The sequence below is a fragment of the Squalius cephalus genome (assembly GCF_949319135.1).
Source record: "Squalius cephalus genome assembly, chromosome: 4".
NCBI classification, from domain to species: Eukaryota; Metazoa; Chordata; class Actinopteri; order Cypriniformes; family Leuciscidae; genus Squalius; species Squalius cephalus.
Window position 1 is genome coordinate 23022908 of NC_137125.1, and position 26152 is coordinate 23049059.

Consider the following 26152-nt stretch of genomic DNA (forward strand, 5'->3'; position numbering starts at 1 on the left):
CAGCCTAAATTGCACACACCTATACTGAAAACACAAATTTTGTTGCAGTTATGTTCATTTTTGAAATCATGTTTTTAATAAGTATCTAGACGTTTGAGTGTGAATGTGTGCAGTGTACGCTGTAGAACAAAACGTTAAAGTATTGTCAAGTTATGTTTACCACAAGCTTTATTTTACTAAAAAAAAAAAAACATTATAAACCTGTTTCTTTTTTCTTGTTTTGGAACCTAATTAAATTAATGGCCTGGCCCAACTGCCCAACAGTTGCCTTTTCATGACGTTTTATAACAGCATCTGTAAAACAATACAAAAAGATAAAAACTTTTGGATTAGTCAGTGGTTATGGTTAAAGGGTTAAAAATTCTGTCATTATTTAATCACCCTCATGTCATTACCAAACCTGTAAGACTTCTATTCATACAAATGAAGATCTTTTTAATGAAATCTGAGAGATATCTCTCCCTCCATTGACAGTCTATGCAACTATCACTTTCAAGCCCCAGAAAGGTAGTAAAGACTAAGTTGAGTGTTTTATGAAAAAAAAAATAATACCACTTTATTTACAAAATGTTAATCTCCACTAGAGCAGCAAGGGCAGACATTATATATTTTATAATGTAGAAATATCACAGTTAATCTACAAATGAATGTAGAGACAACATAAAGACAGTATATTTTAAATGTTTAATGGAATCTTTTTGTGAATGAAGGCCAGAATCACTGATACTAACTGTGCGTTCACACCGGACGCGAATAGCACGTCAAATTCACGCCTGCCGCGTCTAGTTATACGCTTGACCACTTTGTGTTAATTCGCGCGTCAAGAGCGAAATTGACACGCGTTAAAAACAAAAGTTTGAAGCAAAATTTACGCGTGTCAGAGGCGAAATCCGGAGGCGAAAGTTTCGAAACCCGTTGGCGGCAATCTTTTTTAGATGTTTATCGAGCATTAGCATTAGCATTAATCGAGAGAGTCACTGCTCATATATGCTCTGGAGAGCAGAAACAGCTGCGTAGGGGACATCGTCGCTGTACTCGGGTCCACCAGACCCTCCGGAGGGTTTCAGGAGTTTCACAATTTGCTCCAGGAGCTAGGTTTGGTGGACCTAACGGTGAGGACGCTGACGAGGACAGCGTAGGCCGTATAAGGCCTCGGCCTCGAGTGGTCGCTGCCTGACGAGCCCGCGCTCTACAGCCCGGCGCGAGGTTCACCCTCGCCCGCACCCACCTAATCTGTCATTTATTTTTGTTTTGATAATAAATGGAGCCAGCCTCCAAAAGAGAAACTTATCCTGTGATTTTTTTTTTTAGTTTTTATACACTAAATTGTGTTTGTTGTCTTTACATTAGATTAATGTTTCATATAATCTAGAATAGAAATGGAATAAATAGCATCAATACAAAATGAGTATCTCTCATATATTGAAATCGAGTTTTTATGTGAAAGATTTGCTTTGTTGTGCATTTTAGTCATTTTACAAAATAATTTATTGAGGCCAAACATAAAATAACATTATAAACTCTCACTTCACCACGTGACAGCAGCAAGCAGGCTCCTGTTTGTTTAACGCGGCGCGAATTGACGCAGAAGTTCAGATTTTTCAACTCGGGCGGCAGACGCGAATTCGCGTCAAACGCGTGAATGCACAAAAAGCACTAATAAAATCATTCGCGCTTAACGCGCCTCTACGCCTCATTCGCGCCGCAGGAATTTTTTACTCGCGTAACGCGTCTTTGCATTGACTTAACATTGAAATCACTCGCGCCTGACGCGCTATTCGCATCCGGTGTGAACGCACCATAATACAGCTATATGGATAAAAAAGATTTTCCCCCCTAATTTAAACATTAATTGTAGCCATCCAACATTACAGTGTATTTAAAAGTAATATTTTTTTAAACATTTTATTAGACTTAAAAAAAAATAACAATTTTTAATTTAAGTGAACTTCAAACAATCCTCACATAAACCTATAATAAATGTCATATTTACCTTTGCCCTTCCTGTCTAAGGCACTGACCACACCATATGTTTGCAGTGAGAGGCGCCTTTTTTGAATTGTTTTCCTATGGCAGTGAGCGTTCTTTATAAAAAAAAATTAAAAAAGCTTTTTAATGCCATTTAAGGCCTTAATTTTCGCAAAATCCATTTAATGACTTAATGCTTTTTAATGCCCCCGCGGAAACCTTGCAGAATTTTAATTTTTCGGTGAACTAACCCTTTAAGTTACGTTGAACTTACAGAAAATGTAAATGTAAAGCCCTGTAAATGCAAATTTAATTAGTGTTAAAACAACAAGTGTTTGTACAGAGCCCTTAAAGAGTCATAGTGGTGGGGAAAAAATGTGAGATGTGACCTTTGCGTACACCTTGCAAAAAAACGTTTGCATTTCCCCCGAGATCCTTTCAGAAACCCAGTGAAAATTGCAGGTTAGTATAAAACCGCTAGTATTCAGGTTTTTTAAAAACGATTAAACAACTTGTTCTCAAAGTTAGTATTGTGGCTTTATGTACGGTCAGACACTTGGATGTGTCATATTATTCATATTTTACCAAAATCAAGCTCAAATGGAGTTACAAGGTTTTTCACCAGTCGGAGATATGCATTTTGTCCGTCATCAGAAATGGTTTAATAAACATGATGTGAGTTCTGCCGTCTCTCTGTCAGTGAAGTCCATTCTGAAACGTGTTCAAAAATGAACTGTAACTCAGCGAATATCTGCCACACTTTCACAAAATATATGTCTTTAGAAAGCTTGGAATGTCTGCTTTTAAATTAAGGAATTCAAGTTAAAAATAAATATTCTCAGTTTATGTAATCCGTTTGAATCCAAGAAGAGGTACAGTGTTTTCGTTCTCTCATCATTATCTTTAATGAGTTGAGGCCACCACACCCCCGGCGCTATTCACATGGTATATAGTTTAGGTGATCTATATGCATCGCACACGCCCCCGATCAATGCCACAAAAACACGAAGTTCCTTCATCATATTCACTGATAGTTCATTGCGTTTTGGGGATGGCATGGCGGGCACGCTACTCCAGTAAAGAGGCTCTTCAGATGATTCTGGACAGCGAGGAAGAATTCCCTTTTCCTCTGAGCAAGATTGAAAAATTTTGAAAAGAGAGTTGATCCTGCCAAGGATACGGAGTAAGTTGTTTAGTGTTATATAATTCTTCTTTGATAATATAGTTCTCATATAAATTTCAGACTATATTTTGCCTAGTTTTGGCTAGCTTTTGACATCTTATGGGAAATATTGCCTTACAATGTCCCTTACTTTCGTGCAGGCTATATATATGCTCAGGTGTAAACATTTTATGGGTATAAGGCCCATCAATAAATATTTATCCGTCCTATGGCCCATCATCAACAGACATATACTGTATACATTGTGCATCCATACCCATTAATCAGTTTACTTAGGATAATGTATGCTAACAGTTTTTTTGTTTTTTAGGAATGTGGCTGGATCACGCTCGCCTTCACCAGCACCTCACGCAGTTCTCAGTGCGATCGAGAATCATCCTGAGTAAGTGCACAGACGTAATATTTTACAGATGAAATGTAATTGTGTTTACATCGTCATAATATAAAAGTACATGTTCTTGTATGAAATTACAAAAACTGTTGTCTTTTTTTATCCAAGGCCATTAGTGATTGATAATGTCAATAATACCTACAGTTTATTTGATTGTGTTATCAGCATTCTTAAGTGTTTTTTTTTTTTTACAGATGTGACAATGAACATTTCCAAGCACCTGTTCCGAAGAGAGCAAAGACAAACAAGCATTCCACTGTCATGGAAAACAAAGACTGATGTCCACAGATTCTTGCCCGCACGGGAAACTGGACCACAACTGAGCTCTGTTAAGTATCAAATAAGGATATCAGAATGATTTCTGAAGGATAATGTGACACTGAAGACTCGAGTAATGATGCTGAAAATTCAGCTTTGATCAAAGTAATAAATTATGTTAAAATATATAATATAACTGAATATAAATATAGCTGATTTAATTTTTTCCCGTGTTTTTAAGCCCCAGTGGGAATGCAAAAAAAAGTTTCTCGGGGGAGCACAAAATATTTCCGAAAGTTGACATCATTGTTGACATTATTTTTCCTCTCATTTTTCCCATCATAATGTCATGGAGGTTTCTATATTTGCAGTCTATGGTTCAGTCATATGTTTAAAAAGACCAATTAATAAACTTACTCATAATTGCTTTGACCTTCCCTGGATCCAGGCCATCTCTTGCCTCTTCACCACATGCGGTCTTGAATTTTCCACCTAAATATCAAAAAGTGATACTTGTAGGAAGAAAGATTTAAAGTATTATAGTATATTACTACTAGTACTTGCAAATGTACCTCTAAGGTTACTTCGAAGTAGAGTTTCCATGTCAAAAACACTCACCGGACCATGGCAGTGGACATATTAGCATATGATGCTGCCCTCCATGCACTTCTGGAAACAAACACCCCTGGATCCAGGATGGATTTCAACCTAAGGGTACAACAACAAAAATGACAAGATAACTGTCATGTCTTGTCATGTTATGTCTTGTTCCTGTTCTTTCTCTCTCTATTCTCTATTCTATGTCAGATTCTCACTTGAGTTTCTCACTTGAGTTTCTCACGCAAGAAGCAAACTACAGTCCTGTTTGTCTCTGTCCTAGTCCTGTCCTGTTGGCATCCGCCTGGCAAGCGCTACCTGATCTCTGCTAATCATCTTGAAATTTGTATTCTATCCAGTTTGTCTGACGCTGTGAGAGATCTGGTAACCACAGTCTTTTCTCGACCCTTGTCAACTCTGAGAGACCTACAGCCTGTCGCCGCTAACACAGCCTTCCCCGACTGCTGCCTAAAGACTCTTATTGAAGTGATCTGAAGTAGTTTCTGTTTCATTTTTATCGCTCTCTCTGCGGGTTGCTTGTTTCGCCATTATCTCTCAAGAAGAAGATTTGTGTTCTACATTGTTGTGTACTCCCTGTGTTGTCATTAAAGACTCTATTTTTGTTAATTCGCTTTTGGGTCCTCTTACCTTCACAACAATAACTAAAGAAAAAGGAAAGACAGACCATTTAGGCCAAAGTGTGGGTGGGCAATATGGCCCAAATCTTATTATTATTTTATCTTTGTTTTTTAAAAAAAGAACAAAGATGGCAATTACAAGTAGGGATGGGCATTTTTCAAAAATATTGCATTCGAATATTCAGGCTCAAAAAAAAAAAAAAATCGAATGGTGTTTGGTGTCATTATCTTACTTTTTATAATACAATAGAGATGCACAATTCTGGATAAATTGAGAATCACGTTTTTTTTCCTGAAAATTATTCAATCGAATCGAGAATTGAAATCTTGCGAATCGGAATCAAATTGAATCTGGACATCTCTATCGATCCCCAGCACTAGTGTGTGTCTGTATATTGTTTAAAAAACACTCACTGGGGTTAGGCTTATTAGAAAGAACAGGTTTGAATAATCAAACAAGTTTTTTTTGGTCAAAGAAAAATACATACTTGGATTTGGTGTCTGAGAAACTTACACTAGTGTTGGCTGGATTATCTTGAGATGGTACTGGGTATTGCCCAGGTGTTGTTACCATTTTTTTAAGCTCTTCAACAGACTGTTGAATAACACAAAGTGACTTTTCCATGTTTCCCATTCCTAAAATGCAAAAGCAACAAGATACTTCGCATTGAGGAATTTGTAAGGAATATAGAAATATTCCTAAAATGTTGTTGCCTTACATCTTAAGAGACGTAACAGTAAATAAGGCACATATTGTGCAGATCTTCCTCTCTACAACAAATTCTCGTAGCTCCCATATGTCCTCGTATGGTTGTGGGAAGTCTTTTTTCTGCATCTGGATCTTCTCCATAAGTGCTCTCTGCTGTGAGACTTTCAATGTATTCATCTTGGTGTATAAATACACAATAAATAAATGTCTGAATAACATGCGCCTCACAAAAAAAAAAAAAAATTATATGGCCTCCGCAAGGACAATAAGGAAATAATATGAAAATAATAGGAGAGCGATAAAAGTGCTAGTTATTAATAATAATGCATCAATGTTTTTGCAAAAAATATCAAACATTTTTGATATTACAGTAATAGTTAACATCTTTTTTTATATATATATATATATATATATATATATATATATAATTTCAAATAACATCATTGCTGTTTGAGCTGTGTGAAACTGAAGAGCTGAATTAACACCCGTAAACTGAAGAGCTTTGTTAGAACGTTAATAACTCAACGGAACGCATCCTATTAGAGATAAATTAGATATTTATACTAAATAAACATTATTACAACTTACATTTGCACAAAATCACGCACAGATGAACTTTAACTATGTTACGTAGTCAGAATGTGTAACTCCTGTTGTGGATGCGCTCTTACCTTAACAACACACTGAAATGCCTATGGAAGTTGAGCTTTACGCTCACGCACGAACAAGGAAATCAAGTATAATTTCATTTTTGACAAATGAAAATAGTATTTTTGTCAGAGTGAGTCGTGAGTTGTACATTAATTCGGGTACTGGTAAGGAACCTGGCTCACTACACAGTGGGACACATGACTTTTTCCAAAATGACATTTTTTTGTAAAACGTTACTACTGGTATTTATGAATAACAGCAGAATGTTGCATTTTGTTTAACGCTATTCAAAGTACATTACAATAAATACTTTGGTACAACATTTCAGCTATAAATGAATTTATAAATGGTTGATTGTGTTTACCTTGTGTTTATCAATGTATGTTAATGCTGAAATATAACTGATTAATGTGTCATGATGTGTATTGAGTTTGCTTGCGTGATTTATGTTTCATGCTTCAGAATCTCTATTGAGGGAACATTCTGTATTTAAACAATAAGTAAAGCGGGACCTTGTTTTGTTATATAGTACTAAAACTATTGTATAAAACAAGACATTTGAAGTGTAATACAAAATATTACAATATATACAAATATATGATGTTTGAGAGTGTAGAGAGTTTAGCTTCAACCCCTTTTTTTAATCATCTATCAGTTTATGGCTTTTAAAAAAAAAAGACCCAAAATAATGTCAATAAATGTTGAAAGATTATGAAGGTATAATGAAAATAAATCTTGAATTTTTGAATTTTATACCTAATTTCAGGTATTTTTAGACTCAAATGAACTTTATTTGTCTACGTGTTTTAAAATGAGAAAATACGTATTCAATACTGACACAAGTATGAAATCTGCTTTATAAATTTGTACACTCTTTTAAACATGTTTTTTTATTATTATTATTATCACATTTGTCACTATTTGCATTTTAATCTTATTTATATCTGGTTAATAAACTGGTTTCTTTGCCCAAACATTACAGTTTTTCCTTTTAGACAATTTCTGTCATCTCTTTTATTATTTGCATATACATTTCTATACACTCTTGCGATTTTAGACAAAGCAGCGTAAGAACAGGACTTTTATTTTGGTTTTGTGATGTGACATCATAAGGCTGCGCCGCGCTCCTGCATCTGTTGTGATTCGACTGTAAAAAGGTTTGTGTTTAAAGCATTTAGTGTTTAAACCGATAGAAACCGTTCAATCGACTTTAAAGATTGACTAATGTGTATTATTAAAAGAAACATAGTAATGCTTCATCTAACATTTATTTAAAGCGCATCCACACACAAGTAACACAAAAGGTGCGTCTCATTTCTCTCCTTCTATCTTGACTTGAATCGGTTTATGATAAACACGAATTCGGTCCCTGGCGAGTAGATGGAGAAAATGAGCTTGTAAAACTCCGAGTCAAATGATTGATTCGAATCGCTTGAATCACCGCAGCTGTTCAAAACAGTGTAAATGCAACAGAAACAAACGCGTAATGAAAATTTAAACAAACCAATGGAAGGGTCATTTCTGGGATTCTGTAACATTTCAACTTGGATTTTTGTTTCTTTGATCTACATATAATTCATTTTCTACCTAAGGCATTAAATACATTTTTTTATTTTATTTTTGTGTTTGTCCTTTACATGTCAGGTGGTAATAAGCAAGAAATGCTATTTTTACCAAAAATAGGGAGGCATTGCCTTTATTTTCATATTTAAAAATATATACATATCAGCCTATTTGCATGCACAACACTGTCTTTCTGCTGCTGATGTGGCTGCCATTTCTGACAGAGGATGCTTGTCAATGTTTAAGTGGACACATTACATCAAATATTCAATTTATAACAAAATTATGAGTTTTCATGATTTTGGTAAGTATATTGAAGTAGCCTATATTTGGTAACTTCATTGAAACCATGACTATTATAAAAAAAAAATTAAATTAAATTTATTCATAAATTAAGTGAAAAACTCGACCTTGTCACAAGTTTTCAACCCTGAAACAATGAGAAAAATACAGATATGTGACAGGGTTAAGGTTTTTTTGCACAAAATGGCCACTGCTCCTTGTGTAGTGTAAGAGAGTAGACCATTTATGGCAGCAATTAAATAAGTACATTATATTTACTTATGGATTAAAATAAAAAATTTAAAAAATAATAATTTTCCATCTTAATTTTATGTGATGGGGTTGAGTTGTTAAAGGGATACTTCACCTCTGGAAAGATGAATGTGTATTTAAAATATGTCATTTATGTTAAGAAATGTGAAGAATTTTTTTAATTTGGAGCTTTCTAGACTGAGAAAAGCCAGAAAATGTATTTTTGGCTCATGTGGATGAAAGACAACAACTCCCAGAATGCACTTGCTTCGCTGCCCTAGGAGGCCACGCCTACTGGTAAGAGAGCGCAGTTTAAAACAAGGTTAGGCTACCAGTGAGTCTCCGTGACGAGTCTGCCTGGGATTTCGGGATCACCCAAAATGTCCGGGATTCGGCTTTTGCGTTCTACAGTCGCCATTCATCACGTTTACTGTGGCGAGCAGGTCAGGACGAGGCTGACGGCCGCGGGAGAACGGCACGAGGCCGGTGGCGTCATTACTGAGACACGCCGGTCTCGCAACGGAGGTGCGGGAATTTTCTTAGCAATGTTAAAACGCACATCAACCGATCACTTGTTTAGCGTTCATGTAAACACTACATTCAGATTCACCGATCGGAATGAATTCAGTTAGATTGAAACAAGTGTGCATGTAAACAATGAATGGCGACCGCAGAAAGCAAAAGCCGAATCCTGGACATTTTTGAACGATCTCACCCGCCGGACAAGTCAGGGAAAAGGAGGATGGTAACCCCTACTTACTCAGCTTTCTCCTACTATTCAGCTTTCTCCACAGAACAAGAGCCTGCTAGCTTAGCTTCCAAAGAAAGACGGCTGACTGTGTACATTCTGTGAGTGAGATCCCTCTATGGGCGGGCTGAAAACATGTGGAACAACGCCTTCTACTGGCTGTAGTCTTTAGCCTCTGACCAGAAAATCCTCCGATGACGCAAAATGACGATTTTTGTGTCATCGGAGGATTTTTTTCCAGACAAAAAATACATAAATCTCTCCTCTCAGGGGGATATGAGGGTGGAAAGCATGGTAATTCGAAAATACTACAGGTTTTTACTAATACAAAGCTTAATGCTAAATCCTGAAGTATCCCTTTAAGCTTGACAGTATCTTCCCATGACTATAATAGGCCTAAAAAATATTAATAAAAAGTATGATACAATATTCTGCAACACTGTTAAAAAGACCTGAATGATGTCATTTCTGGTAAAGGATGTCACACATGGGTGGAGTCTAAATTATTATAGGCAGAGAACAGTTGGTCTGACGGGGTTGAGTTCAGACTGAGGGACATCACTTTATAGTCTGTTTTTAATAAAATAACTTGCTTATATATATATATATATATATATATATATATATATATATATATATATATATATATATATATATATATATATATATATATATATATATATATATATATTAAAAAACACAAATAAATACAATATACAATATTGGCAAAAAAAATTGACACTGCACATTTTGTTAAATATTTTCTAAGTACACATTCAGTGAAGTGCCTCAGGGATATGACAAAATGCTTAGTGTACAATAGAAATAGGACATTATGATAAAAAATATTGAAATACAATAATTTTCTTTTTATTCATTATAATGGACATACCAAAGTATTGTGAAAAGCTTTTAATATTTAATTTTGGTTAACCACCCCTTTAAAAAGTCTGGGGGACTAAAATATGACCGAATCCCAGGAATAACCCAGAACAGGTTTTCATGAAAGTGAAAGGCAATCGTCCTCAACACACAAATCAAGAAATGTTCTAGAGCCAATAGACCTTCATGGTGTGGAATATTTGTATAGCGAGGTTACATCTATAGTTACCAGTATTACATCGTGTTGGACATTTTGTATCGTCGTTAAACATTGCAGAAAATCTAAAGTCTTTCAGATAGCTTGGGAGGGATATGACTAAAGGTCTCGGAACACAATCAACGAAATTCCAGAGTGGTTCATTAAAACTATTGTTTCCTGCTACTATAGGTTGTCCTGGTGGATTAACCAAACTCTTATTTACCTTGAGTGGAATATAAAAAACTGGTGTACCTGGAGAACGATTAAACAGATATTGCATCTCTTTATCAGAAATCAGTAGATGAGCATGTGCTTCCTGAAGAAACAACTCAATCTCTCTAGAACTGAGCAGTAGCATCTGCAGTCAATTAATCATTAGATACCAAATATAAATACCTCATACCTAAATAGGAATTTTCAATACAAATTGTGCTTTTATTAATTTGAAGTGCTAGTTTTAGTTGAACTACTGAACTAGGCCTAGAGCTGTTTGAGACACACACACAGAGATTTAGTGTGGATTTATTTTTCTTTCTGTTAATTATTCTCATCTTAAACAGGACAAACACACAGAGAAACTCCTGGTGAAGCGACTGAGATCCACATGACACTATTATAAAGATGGCATTTATTAAAGAGGAGAGTGAAGATATGAAGATTGATGAAACATTCAGTGTGAAACAAGAAGATACTGAAGAACAAACAGGTTGGTCTCATTCTCACAGCTGAACTCAGTCATTTAAATTGTGTTCTAGTAGATCTCATGTTCTGAGGAAATGTTTGCTTGAAAAATGATCGATGCGCGGATGGTTTTAGCAACATAAACGGTATAATGACAGACACTGAAGGACTTGCTCTGTGATCGTAAGGTCTATTGGCGGTTTGAATAAGTCCGATGGCACAGTACTGTACAGTCTCTGCTGGTGCTGTTGGTGTTTGAAGAATAGAATTAGAAGAAAACAGTCAGATATGCACATTTTATTTCTAAAATGCGTTGAGTCAGACAATTATTTACAGTGCAAAAAAAAATAAGGCCTATCTGTTTCCATTAAAATACATCCTAAAATATGTTTACCTCAGCTGAAATTGCATAAAGTTGATGTTTAAAACTATTAAAAATACAATTAGAACAAGAATAAATGTTCTCTGAAAACTTTCTCTGAACAGTATTTTATACAATTTTGATTTACTCTAAAACAAGACAAGGATACTCAATGTTTTTCTTTTTAGCAATGTGACGTCACAAATGACAATAATGGTCATGTGTATAGTCATTTTCCAACGTTATAATCGATCGTGCTAAGGGTTAACTAGCGATCACATGCGGTGATGATGCTTCTTACTTATTTTTCGGAGAAACGGGGCAGATATTTCAACCAACAGCTGAGGCATTTAAGTGGCATCGAAATGAGGCTCCAAAATCGGCATTTTGATTCGGTCCGGTTACTTGGGTATCGGTTCCATATCGGTGTCCGGTGTCAGTACCCAACCCTAGTCTAGACTATTTTGTATTGATTATAGTAAAGATTTTAGAAATAACACCTTTCAAAGATGTAAGAAGGTCTAATACAGGGGTGCCCAACCCTGCTTTTGCCGATCGACTGTCCTGCACAGTTCATCTCCAACCCTAATCAAACACACCTGCCTTTAATTTTCATGTGATCCTGAAGACCTTAATTGGTTGCTTCAGGTGTGTTTGATTAGGGTTGGAGATGAACTGTGCAGGACAGTCGATCGGCAGGAGCAGGGTTGGGCACCCCTGGTCTAATATATCATCTAGTATATGTTTAATTGTTGTTTGAAAGTTCAAAAACTGCTTAAGAATAAAGTTCCGTATTTGAAAGTATATAAATAGATAGGAGCTGGGTAGGTAACATTTTTCTTGAAGTTGCGTTAAGGATGCAAAATTGTTATGTATGTATAGTTGATCAATTGTAGATAGGCCATGTTCCTTCCAAATGTTAAAAGCCCCATCCATCAAAGACGTTGGAAATGATATTGCAAAAAACATGTGCTATAATACAAGGGTCTTTAAGGTCTAATGCTAAACGTAATTGAGACCAAATCCTTAATGAATGTTTAACAAACTGTTTTGTGCTTAAAGGGAATTGGTACACATTGTGAGGATGTTAAAGTTGCTGGAGTACAAGAGGCAGCTTCCAATAGTACCCACTGAGACTTCTTTAATTGCAAATCCTGCTGCACCCAATATAACAGATTCCTAATGTTTGCTGCCCAATAATAGGTTTGAAAATTTGGCAGAGTCAGGCCACGCAAACACTTTGGTTTTATAAGATGACTTTGATTAATTCGTTTTGACTTATTCTATATGAAAGAAGAAATAGTCTGTTGCAAAACTGTGAAAAAGGATTTTGGAATAAATATAGGAAGACATTTCATGATATTCACCCCTCCTATCAAAGAAAGGGGGAGACATTTTCAGGACACAAAGAGAGACTTAACATAATTGTAAAGAGGACTAATGTTGGCTTTGAACAGGTCAGAGTATTTATGGGTCACCTGAATCCCCAGGTATTTAAAATGATTTCTGACAACCTTGAATTGAAAATTTGAATATGAAATCTGAAGGGAAGATGAGTTCAATGGGAACATTTCACTTTTACAAAAATTTTGTTTGTATCCTGAGAAACTAAAGATATCTAGAATAGGAAAAAAATTGAGGAATTTAAGTAAGAGGGCTAGACAAAAAAAGAAGGTCATCTGCATATAAAGAAACCTTATTCACGTATGATACCACAGACCTGTGCACTGGACCGCAGGGCAATTGCAAGGGGTTCAATGGCTATGGCAAATAACAATGGGAAAAGGGGACAACCCTGTGTTGTGCCCCGTTGTAGTTCGAAATACTCTGAAAGAACATTATTAGTACGTACAGAAGCTTTAGGGGCCGCATATAACATTTTAATCCAAGAGATAAATGTAGGACCAAATCCGAATTTTCCTAAGACCTGAAAAAGACAGTTCCATTCAACACGGTCAAACGCCTTTTCAGCGTTGAGTGACAGTACCACCTCTGGATTGTTTGAATGGGAAGAATACAATATATTAAAAAGGCACCTAATATTAGAAAAAGAATATCTATCCCGAATAAAGCCAGTTTGGTCAGGTGAAATAATTCGACCCATAGAGTTTTCAAGACAGATAGATAAAAGTTTTGCTAAGATCTTAGCCACAATTTAACAAAGAGATGGGACGATATGAACCACATTCTAGTGGATTCTTATCTTTCTTTAGAAGCAGCAAAATAGTCGCTTGATAGAGACTTGCAAGCAAATAACCATTCTGAAGACTTTCTAAAAAAAACAAGTAAAATTGCACACAAAAACAATTTGTTGGCGTATAAATGGCACAAGAAATAAAGAGATTGTGTTGTATGTTCCCACCAGTCCTGAGATCTCTCTCGCACACAATAACTGGGCAATGATGGCCCTTTTCGTCGTCCTCCACCTCAAAATCATGGTGATGTTTGGCGAACTTCGCATGTATATCGCAAAGCTAGCATCAAGCATATTTTGCGTTCGTCCATCTGTGCAAGAACCCCCTTTAAGTATGCGCAATGTTTCAGATAGTATGTCAAGTGTAAACACATGAATTGGATATGGGTCACAATAGAAAAAACATAAATGGACTGTCAAAAAAATCGGATATAGGCAACAAATCAGAATTGGGCATCAAGACCGGCAGTGTAAACGAGGGTTAAGAGCTCGCCAAGTCAGTCTTTTTCTGTCGCAGAGCTTTAGACATGGAGGCGTGAAGTTGTAACTTATGTAGAAAGTAAATATAATTAGTTTTTAGAGCTCCCAATCTTGCGACTTCACATGGCAGACGCTAAACCGGAAGACCACACTCATATCACTTTTATATCGTACTGTTTTAAATTATAGAGGATAAAAACATCCTCGTGTCATACATTTATATTTATTTAGCATCGAAAGGTTGCCTAGCTGGCTATATTTCAACATGTTTCCAACAATTTCACACATTTTAGTTTGGCAATAGTTCAACTAGTAAAATGTGTTCAAGTTTGTTTAACAATAACACGTTAACTACTGTAAGTGTTAAAGCTGAGGCAAGTAGTTTATTCTCAATGTTCTTCTGGTGTCGCTGAGTTTCGGTTCATCTTTGAAATGTGTTTCAGAAAGAAGTTCACAAAGACTGAGACTTCTGCTTTCGCAGAAAGCACACCCTGATTGTTTTCTTTATTTTACAAAAACACAAAGTTTTGTTGTTATTTTGAGTGTACACAAATAAAAATAGACTCTTTACAGTTTTGGAGTATTTATGACAATTTTTTTTTAGTATTTTAAGCTCTTTTTGCCATTTTCAGGAAAAAATGCAAGTGAACGTGCCGGCGCCTCCACTGACCCCGTATACTAATAACGTTAAATTATTATTGACAATTACTTGCTCAGCTATTAATTGTTAGCATCCCTAATTGAGTTCAGTCTGTAATTATCTATATCTCCTGGGGCAAATAGCTTTTTTTAAATAAAGCATTTAACTGCCAGCCTAAAGGTTTTTGGGACATGTCCTAAAGAAAGTTCAAAGTTAGCAGTTTTGTGTAGAGCAGCGGTTCTCAACTGTGGCCCTCGAGGTCCCCTTTTCTGCAGAGTTTAGCTCCAATCTTGATAAAACTCTTCTGCCTTTAGCTTTCAGAATCCCTGACAACTTTCAAAAGACAGCTGAACACCCATCTCTTCCGTGAGCACTTACCCTAAAAGCACTTAACCCTTTTTAAAAAAAAAAAAAAAGAATCTCCTTTTTCCTTTAAATCCTTTAAATCCACTTCTTGCGTTGTTTCTTGCCTCTTCACGATGACTCGATTAATTTAGTCCTAATTTGTAAGTCGCTTTGGACAAAAGCATCTGCTAAATGTAAATGTAAACAATAGCAAGACTTTGATTAGCATGAACAGGTGTGTTTTATTAGGGTTGGAGCTAAACTCTGCAGGAAAGGGGGTTTCAAGGGCCAGAGTTGAGAACTTCAGAAACATCTGGCAGGTGTATTGAGGGCAAGTAGGACACATGCCCTCCAGAGCAAGTTTGAACACCTTTGGTATAGGATCTAGAATACGTAGCACGTGTTGTTGGTTTTTATGCATTACATATCTAAATGTTTTGATGTCTGTTGTATTGTGCCATTAAACTGGGGTTAACTTTTATTTGTTTGTTTTTCCACCTTAGACCTAATGGCTATGAAAGAGGAGAAAGAAGTACTCGATGAAATTGAAGAGAAAGATCAATATGAGAATCTTCATGATCAATATGAGAATCTCGATGATTTCATAACTGGAAAAAAATCTTTTAGTTGTTCACAGACTGAAAAGACATCCATACGAAGAAAAGCCCAAAAGACAGGAACTAGAAGATATTTCACTTGCTTTCGGTTTGGAAAGAATTTCAATCAACAAGGAAACCTTAAAGTCCACATGAGAATTCACAGTGGAGAGAAGCCTTTCACCTGCCAACAATGTGGAAAAAGTTTCACTCAAAAAGGGAACTTTAACAGGCACATGAGAATTCACACTGGAGAAAAACCTTACACATGCCAACAGTGTGGAGACAGTTTTGCTCAACATGGAAACCTTAAAGTTCACATGAGATTGCACACTGGAGAGAACCCTTACACATGTCATCAGTGTGGAAAGAGATTTGCTCAACATGGAAACCTTAAAGTCCACATGAGAATTCACACTGGGGAGACCCCTTTCACCTGCCAACAGTGTGGAAAAAGTTTCACTCGTAAAATAAGTCTTGACAGGCACATAAGAATTCACACTGGAGAAAAGCCTCACACATGTCCTCATTGTGGTGCAAGTTTCACTCTAAAAGGAAACTTTATCAGGCACATGAGAATTCACACAGGAGAAAAGCCTTTCACATGCCAACAGTGTGGAGACAGTTTTACTCAACATGGAAACCTTAACATTCACATGAGAATTCACACTGGAGAGAGTCCTTATATATGTCCTCAATGTGGAAAGAGATTTGCTCAACATGGAAACCTTACTGTCCACATGAAAATTCACACCGGGGAGACCCCTTTTACGTGCCCACAGTGTGGAAAAAGTTTCACTCGTAAAATAAGTCTTGTCAGGCACATAAGAATTCACACGGGAGAAAAGCCTTACACATGCCCTCAGTGTGGAAAAAGTTTCCATCAACATGGAAACCTTACAGTCCACATGAGAGTTCACACTAGAAAGTGTCCCTTCACCTGCCAACAGTGTGGACAAAGTTTCAATCATAAAGGAAGCCTTAACAGGCACATGAGAATTCACACTGGAGAAAAGCCTTACACATGCCAGCAGTGTGGAGAGAGTTTTTCTCAACGTGTACCCCTTAAAGTCCACATGAGAATTCACACTGGAGAGAACCCTTACAAATGCCGACAGTGTGGAGAGAGTTTTGCTCAACGAGGAAACCTTAAAGTCCATATGAGAGTACACAATGGAGAGAGTCCCTTCACCTGCCAACAGTGTGGAAGAAGTTTCAACAGAAAAGGACACCTTAATTACCACATGAGAATTCACACTGGGGAGAAGCCTTATACATGCCAACAGTGTGGAAAAAGTTTCACTCATAAAGGAAGCCTTAACTGGCACATGAAAATTCACAATGGAGAAAAGCCTTTCACCTGCCAACAAAGTGTGGAAGAAGTTTCATTTAAAAAGGAAACGTTAACTGGCACATTAGATTTCACACCAGATAATTTAAGCCTTACACCTGCCAACAGTGTTGAGAGAGTTTTACTCAACGTGGAAACCTTAGAGACCACATGATAATTCACAACAAATAGAACCATTACACATGCCCTCAGTGTGGAATAAGTTTTTATCAAATAAAATAAATAAATTCCTTAACAGGCACATAAAATGTTTTAACCAAAAAGGATCTCTAAGTACCACATTATGATTCACTCAAGAGAGATCTATTTTAAATGTCATCAGTTTGGAACGAGTTTTCATTTTGCTACATCGAGGCTGGTATTGAACTGAATTGGATCAACATTAAACCGATTCTAACTTAAAGGAGACATATCATGCTTTTAAATTGTTCCTTTTTACATATAAATCATACATTTGTGGTCTATATAAAGCGGAACTGCAATGCTTGGGTCTGAATTCCTCATTATTATAGCTCCACGGGCCCCTTTTTTACCCCTTTTCTGAGGTGCTTCTGAGATCAACTCGTTTTGGTGCGGTCTCTTTAAATACAATTGAGACACTTCATACCCCGCCCCCTCTCCAGGTTGCAGAGGTTCAACTCCACCCCGTTCGGCCATTTTTGTAGTCTGATAGCAGAGATAGGATTATCTAGCGGCACAGAAACTTTTTATTCACACGTTATTAACAAAATGTCAACAACGGAAGACTTGTCCAGCCAGCCTTAGATGTTCGAGCCAGAGTTGGAGCCGGAGCGAAATGAAAATGAAGACGACGAACCTGCAGAACAACGTCTTCATATGGATGTATCGCAATGGTGTGTTACTGTATTTATACATGAAACTTTGGTCTTCCGACCTTTTACCACCGTGTCGATTTATTTTGATTAATATGTGCGAGGGAGAGAGAGCAAGACAGCGTCTAGTTTGGAGACGGTGATGTCTTGTTTACACTTTCGCCTGGCTCCGAAGAGAGAGAGAGTGTGCGCGCGCGCGAGACCGGGTCTCTCTCTCTCTGCTCGTTCTTTCAGTTAAACATGCCTGTCACAAGCGCGGCAGTTCATCTACATTAGACGGTGTAATGAAGCGTGTGGGTTACTACATCCAACAACCGATCATTTTAACTTACCCTCTCGTAACTTCTGCATCCTTTAGCTTGGACTACAAAATTGCAGCGAGAAATAATAATGGCGGATCGCTCGAAGTGTTGGGCCGGAAGTCAATGTCCTTTTTTGGCAGTTCCGCTGCAAATACTGTGACGTGATAGTTCACAAAACGTCATAGATAACAGAAAAATCGGAACAGGTTGAAAAATATGACCAAAACAGAATATAAAGATATCAACGAAGCACCTGAAGAGAATAATTTCATCTTTTCTGTACTTCTAAACACTCCAAATATACAACAAAATGCATTTAAGGGCTAAAAAAGTGCATTTAGCATGATATGTCCCCTTTAAAACATTGATGTCTTGTATAGAAATGAATTAATTTCCATAGTTGATTCTGCCCTTTTTCTTCTTTATCTCTGTGAACCTGCTTTGATGCAATCCATATTGTAGAAAGCTCTAAAGAAATAAAGGTGACTTGACATAAGAGTTCACACTGGAGAGAGTTATTTTACCAGTTCTCAAGACCTTGATATATGAGCTGAACTTTGTAGGATGGTACATCTCCAGGGACAGGATTTGGTGTCCCTGTTTTAGTGTCTCTGCAATCAGATTATTTTAAACCACGGCCTTCGAAGAGTGTAGCCTTCGAATTGGGACGCACCTATAGTTTTAGAGCTGAACCTTGAATAATCGGGGCCCAAGTCAGGAAGACGACAGACTGGCTAAACTGACCATCTGCTAGCTGTCTTACGTCACAGAAGTCAGATAAACCAATGGATGAATGGTCCTCCAATAAAATATGTGGCTGCAGATAACAGAAGTTTAAGAACAGTTTCCGATGGGTGTATTTCTGACTATGGGCTGACTTTGCCATTTCCTGTTGTAACTACACTTGGGGCAAAGCTGGTTGAATGCCACATATCGACCCATCTGGTGTAGCTGCACATCAGACTTTGACTTGCAAATTGGACATGTGGCAAAAAGCTCACACAGGTAGGTTCCTCCAACTTAAACTCCAGGTGAGTTCTTTTGGGTTTCAGGTGTTGGAACATTACTCTGAACTGTTCAATGTGAGTGTCTCACCTTGTGGTTTTGTTGTACACCCAGATATGTCCTACCTTGGTGCCAGTCCTGATGACAAAGTTTATGACCCTAAGGTTTTCTGTCAATGCCTGTTTTCATTGCCCTAGTTTGCTTTACGCCCTTGAGCCTGTCCAGATGTCTCCCCTAGCACATGAGAAACCTCATAAAATATGCTAGCGGTCACTATAGGCTTGCACAGTTCCTTCCACATTGAACACTGATTACTCCTTTATTATAGCTGGCAATTCCTGTGTGGCACTTAGGCTCTCAAACTACAGGTGGGATGAAGTGCAAGCTCTTTGGAAAATATAGAACCATCAGTAGGGAGTTTTGGGAACATAGGAGCATCTGGGTGTTCCATGTTGTTCTTTGGTCATAAGAGGAGGGCATAGTACGCAGTGTTGGGAAGTAACGGAATACATGTACCAGCGTTACGTATTCAGAATACAAATTATGAGTAACTGTATTCCGTTACAGTTACAATTTAAATAGTTGGTATTTAGAATAGTTACATTGTTGAAATCAATGGATTACATGAGGATACTTGTTTCACAATCTCTAAATAAAGTTTATTCAATCTCTAAATAAATGAAGGCAACTCCATGCATTTCCCAGAAGCCCCAGTATGAAAACAAAAAAAATGCACGGTTTGCGTGAACAGTCACATGGAGTCGGAAGAGGAGCAGCGGGAGCTAGAGGTAGAGATGGAGCCGAAACAACAGAGCCAGGGCAAGAATGCGTCTCTATCTTGGAAATTTAAACAGCATTTTATATTAAAGAAAGAGGGAGAACGAAATATAACTGTGCAGTGCAACCTCAGCGTCCAAAGACTCCACCTCCAACCTGAAGGAGCATCTTAAAGTAAGTAATTTTTTAAAAATTAGCCAGGTTTAGTAGTCTGCTGTAGTTTTACTGGTCACCTTGCTATTTTATAGTTCAGGTTATATATCAGGTAGCTACCAGGGCTGTAACGATATGCGATATGATATGAAACCGAAATCACGATGACACTCAGATCCACGAACGTATCGCGGTGTGAGAAGGCAGAACCGTCCAGATCCAATGCTACCACATCTTTAAATTACTAATACTATAATTTATAAAATACGTAGACCTACACCACAAAACTAGTTGAGGATAAATTCTTTAAAATTGGGCAATTCCAGCATTATGGGCGTGACATTTGCAGTCAAAACCTGAAATATAAATTCTCAGAAAATGCATTTAATACCAATATATTGAAACGTCTATGTATATATCCATACTCCCTTAATAAAGATGTCCAGATAGTAGAAAAATATCGGTCTACACATGCGTTTTATATTTAATATGAGGGAAATAAACATGCGTGACAAAAAAATCTTTACCTTTTAGGTGGCAAAATATTTTTAATAGCCTACTTCTGTGAATTACACTGCGCAAACCAAAAGTAATACTACCCACCGGATGAAGAAGGGTTGGCTCTCCACAGAACATAAAATATTCATTTTATTTTAGTTTTCGTGTTCGCATTTATGAGGAAAAAACAATGTTACGGACGTGATGGTTCTCCGACGTGACCGCTCTGAAAGCGGCACTAAAAGACTGCTTTACTTTCACAGAGGCCTCAAACAGAAAGCACAAAGCCTTTCTTTAAAGTGAATTTCGTTTTGTATTAATTGTATCTTGATTTGAATCAATGTTTCATCAACATATTACCTGGATTTAATAAATAAGTAAATGGCATACTCATACCGCTTGGCTAGCAAAATGGGTTCAGGATAGTGCTAAAACAATTTCACTGTTATTAATTTGTGCTCTTTCTGTCTTTCTTTATTTTAGAGGAAGCATTCCAGTGTCTTGCATAGAGCAGAAATGGCATCAGATGATGGTGGTGAACAAAGTGCCATGCCCACCCCACCTCCTCTCAAACAAGCAACACTCAGCAGCACCTCAGCAATCACCCAAAGTAAAGTAAACTCCTTGGTTCTTGAGTTCATAATTGCAGATGTGCAGCCCTTTTCCTTAGTGGAGAATGCCTCATTCCGTGAGATGATTGCAGGAATTAGTGGGGGTAGGACACCCATGTGCAGAAAAACATTGATGCAGCGCATTGAAAGGGGATCTCAAAATATGAAGGAGGCAATTACTGAAACTCTTCAGGATGTTCAAACCAGGATGTTCAAACCTGAAATGAATATGGAGGGTGTGAAATGGATGATGAGATGGATAGCACAGATGATGTGCAGTTTGCTGATGTCTCTGCAGTTCTTCAGGAAGAGGAAGAGGAGCTAAACTTTTTTTTTTGCCACCTCACCATCGATGTGCCGCGCATACTTTGAATCTTGTTGCCACGACTGATCTTGACAAAGCTGCCTCACAGGGTGTTTCTCGAAAATTATACAGAAGTGCAATGTCTAAATGTGCTGCAATCTGGAATAAGGCTCATCGCTCATCAGGTGCTGCTGATGCAATTGAGGAAATTGCCCAAATGAGATGTTTGGTACCTTCAGTGACTAGGTGGAGCTCAGAGTATCATGCAATCGAGAAGTTGAGTCGTCTCACTGAGAGTCAGCTCAATGGAATTTGTGACCAGCTGAAATTGGCCAAACTGCACCATCAAGAGACAATGTTTCTAAAAGAGTACACAGCCATTCTGAAACCTCTTGCCTACTCAATCAACCTGCTCCAGGGAGAAAAGAATTGTTACTTTGGATACATAGTTCCCACCATTCTCAGCCTAAAAGCCAAGTTAGCTGTAAAGTTGACCCAAGTGCAGTTCTCAACTCACATCCACTCAGCTGTTATAAAAGCCATTGACACTCGATTTGCAGACTGATCTCATGAAATGGCGTATGTATGACACGCCAATTCGTATTTCCATTTTTGGCGTGTTATCAACACGCATAATCGCTTTTCAGCGTGTTTATCAACGGCGTTGACTTACGTTACATTACTATATATAATTAATATGACCTACCCCAACCGCGTCCCTAAACCTACCCATCACTGGGGTTAATACCATTTATGAGTGTTCCCCTACCATCCTAGGAAAAAAAATATTGCTCCCCAGATGTAGATATACATTTTGCTCCGTTTCGCTCGGACATTTAACGGCGTACACATACACGCGGAATCACTCGGACGTTTAACGGCGTACACATACACGCGGAATCACTCGGACGTTTAACGGCGTACACATACACGCGCGTGGACATACACGCGGATAGCTCAAAATGCGTATAAATAACACGCCACTTGACTTGAAAGTGGCGTGTTATTTATACGCAAAGTCATGATGTCATGTTGCGATTTGGGCAGGTGTTGGCCTCCCATGAGGCAAGGATGGCGGCTTCCACCATCCCAAAGTTTCGACTGTGGTGGCTTGCTGATGAAGAGAGGGGAGCCATGAAAACAGCAATGGTCCAAGAGTCTCGTCTTATTCATAAAGAGCCTTCTGAGGATGCCGGCACCACTGGAAATGCCACAGTTGGAGGTGATCCAGAAGATGATGAAAACTTCTTCACTTTTGAGACAACACAGATGACAAGTTCATCAGCGGAGGAAGAGGTGCAGAGGTATCTCCAGGATCCAGACAAGTCAACCAAAACATATTGGTCTTTAGGTTCACAGGCATTCAATGCATGTAAATTGGCAATCTCATTATTGTAAAACCAATTGTCTTTTTTTCACCTGACATTCATATAAAATCAACACCTTACATGCCTACTGCAAATGTTAGAAAAAACGTTTTTCACCCTATGTTATGTTCAACTTTGACATTTTGGATAGGTTTTTGCTGCTAGCCTTTGTTGTTACATTACCAAGAAGTAATGTTGGTTTTTCAATATAACATTGTTTTGTGAGGGTAAAATGATATTTGGTGCCATTGTTTAAAAAAATAATATTATTTTTGCCATCATCACGTTCAGTTTGAGTTTCTGTTTTATTATTAGTGTGTCATTCTTAAAAGAAAGAACATTAATGTGAATATAGTCAGCTGTAACAATTTTGACATTTTTTATATGGAAGGTTTACAGAAACAGAATATTTTATTCGTCTATTTTCACACTTTTAACAGCTGAGTAAATAAAGAAACTGGAAAAGGAAAATTGGTCAATTCTTCTCTTTTTTTAACCAAGCAAAACATCTTTTGCATAAACATACCCTTATAGTCTTTATTCCTCTACAGCAAATTTAAAAATATTGTACTTTCAGGGAGACTTGGCCCTAACACATTCAGCCAGTTGGAACAGAAAAACACACCAGAACTGTTTAGTAAGCAGGATTTGATGGCCGCATTCCTACACTTATAAAAAGCAATTCAATGTGGAAGTAATCCAAGTATTCAGAATATGTTACTTAGATTGAGCAACGTAACGGAATACGTTACAAATTACATTTTTGGGCATGTATTCTGTAACGGAATACATTTTGAAAGTATCCTTCCCAACACTGATAGTGCCAAATCTGGAGTCCACCAAAGACAAGGGCATCATGTAACGAGCCCGGCTTGCTAATGTACACATCTAAAAATGTGCTCTTGGCATCCCAGGAGCCCTGCAGTATGATAAAAAAGTTTCCTGTTTATGTAAAATTTTAAGAAACGCCGGCCCCCACCTCCTCCATCTACTCTGGTTTTGGGAAATGAATAACTTCGTGGAGGATGGTCATCATTTCCTCCACAACATTGTGGACGGTCCTGCAAACAGTTGCAAGTGGCATGTTGAAGGTGTCTGAAGTGACCCTGTAGGACGCTCCACAGGCAAGCCAGTAAACTGACCAGCACTTCAACTTAATGGCTCCATCCATGGGCTTTTGGATGGGGCAACATCTGGACCAGCATGTTGATGCTGTTTCTGGAGAGCCTGAAGGCTGGTTTTAAATTTTCTCCAGAAAAAAACTTGTCCAGGCACCTGGTCATTGATCAGGGAAAGGGACTTTGTTCCTGTAAAAAAACAATAATAATTTTAGGATGTTTTTAACCCCCTGAGGCTCGTTTTTTTCCCTATCAGTGAAAAAAAAAAAAAAAAAAAAAAATTCCTTTTTATCTTATATGCTTGTGTTATACATCAATCGATTCTGTTAAATGTGTATTATTTTTGTGTATACTCACAATAAAAACAAAGTGTTGTGCTTTTCGCCAAATAAAGAAAAATAAACATGATGCGAGTTCTGCCTCCTCTCTGTCATTCTGAAATGCATCCGAAAATTATCTGTAACTCAGCGAATACTTATCACACAGACATGTGAGATATGTCTTTATGAAGCTGGCATTCTCTTCTTTTAAGTGAAGTAATTAATATAAAAAACAAATGTTTTCAACTCATGTAATCTGTTTGAAAGCAAGGAGAGGTGCCGTTTTTTTCCTTCTCCCTCATTATCTCTAATAAGCTGAGGCCGCCCCGCCCCCAGCACTATTCACATGGTAAATAGTTTAGGTAATCTCTGCTTCGCACACGCCCCCGATCAATGCCTTGAAAACACGAAGTTTCATCAGATCAGATTCACTGATAATTCATCGTGTTTAGAGAGGATGGCTCGTTTCTCCGGTAAAGACGCCCTTCAGATGATTCTGGACAGCGAGGAAGAATTCACCTTTTCCTCAGAGGAAGATTGTAATTCAGACGAAGAACGGCAGCATTTTCAAGAGCGAATTGATCCCGCAGAGGATATAAGTTCAGAGTAAGTTGTTTACTGTTATATAATTCCTTTTCTGATAATATAGAACTTTATATATATATTTAATTTCTGAATTTTTAGACTATATTTTCCCTAGTTTTGGCTAGCTTTTGACAACTTACAGGAACGATTGCCTTACAATATCCCTAACATCCGTGGAACTTATATGCTCAAGTGTAAACTTTTTTTTTAATGTGATATTGCTCTTTAAACATATTTGTATATTAAATATATTTCACTCAGTTTTGATTATCTTATGACACTGATTCATGCTAAAATACTGCATTATGCATAATGTAGATTGTTTGCGAATATCTGCTTATAGGTTATATGGTTTAGTGCAACTATATTTCAGCCTCCGGTAAAATATGTGATACTGTCTAAATACATTATATTTTTATATAAATGTTCTGGTTTTGGTTGGCCTATGACAGTATTTATCATGCTGCAGATGTTTTTGAATACAGACTGTGTAAATGTTTTAGTGATGTGTCGTTCGCGAACGATCCGTTTATTGCGTGCTTCACTAAATGCGTGCGGTCTATATGGCCCATCAATGGTCCATAACCATCAATTGCTCATCAGTTTACTTTGAATAATGTATGCTAACAGTTTTATTTTTATTTTATTTTTTTAGGAATGTGTCTGCTTCAAGCTCTCCTTCTCCAGCACCCCGCAGAGGGGCACGCAGGTGTCGGTCAGGTCTCAGTGCGATCGAGAATCATACTGAGTAAGTACATAGACGTAATATTTTACAGATGAAATGTAGCCTAATTGTGTTTACATCATAATAATATAAAAGTAGCCTATACCTATTCTTGTGTGAAATGACAAAAACCGTTGTCTTTTTTTATCCATGGCCATTAGTGATTGATAATGATAATACAAGTTCTTTTATTGTGTTATCAGACAAAGACATTTCCATGTCCTGCACCTGTGACTGCCTACAACAAACACATGGGGGGTGTTGACCTGTCTGATCAGCTGATACAGTACTACACTGCACAACACAAAACCATGAAGTGGTACAGAAAGATCTTTCTACACTTCTTGGACATTGCTTCCACCAACTCTTTCATTGTGCACAAAGAGCTACATGGTAACTTGTCCCATAAAGAGTTTATGGAGCAACTTATAACAGAGCTCTGTGGTGTGTCACAGAAAACAGCACCAAAACGGACCAATAGTGACCATGTACCGGTCCCAGGAGCTGAGCTGACATCAGATGACAGGGATGCTGCCACAGTTGGTCGCCGCAGTTGTGTGCATTGCACAGCAGTGCATGGTAAAAG

At 37.5% G+C, this 26152-nt stretch overlaps 1 protein-coding gene across 3 annotated transcripts in view; it reads left to right on the forward strand.

Annotated features, from left to right (window-relative positions):
- LOC307157335 (uncharacterized protein) overlaps window positions 1–18606 on the forward strand; it is a 625157-nt gene extending 606551 nt beyond the window's left edge. Inside the window, exons 1-3 of one of the 3 annotated variants that reach the window (XM_079869220.1) lie at window positions 7471–7552; window positions 10882–11027; window positions 15526–18606. In XM_079869220.1, the coding sequence (XP_079725346.1) occupies window positions 10943–11027; window positions 15526–17123 (1683 nt within the window). In that variant the 5' untranslated portion in view covers window positions 7471–7552; window positions 10882–10942 and the 3' untranslated portion in view covers window positions 17124–18606. Of the gene's footprint in view, window positions 1–7470; window positions 7553–10881; window positions 11028–15525 lie in introns of those variants that run through there. The other 2 variants (XM_079869221.1, XM_079869222.1) reach the window with 2 other exon arrangements.
- The last annotated feature ends 7546 nt before the right edge of the window (window positions 18607–26152 follow it).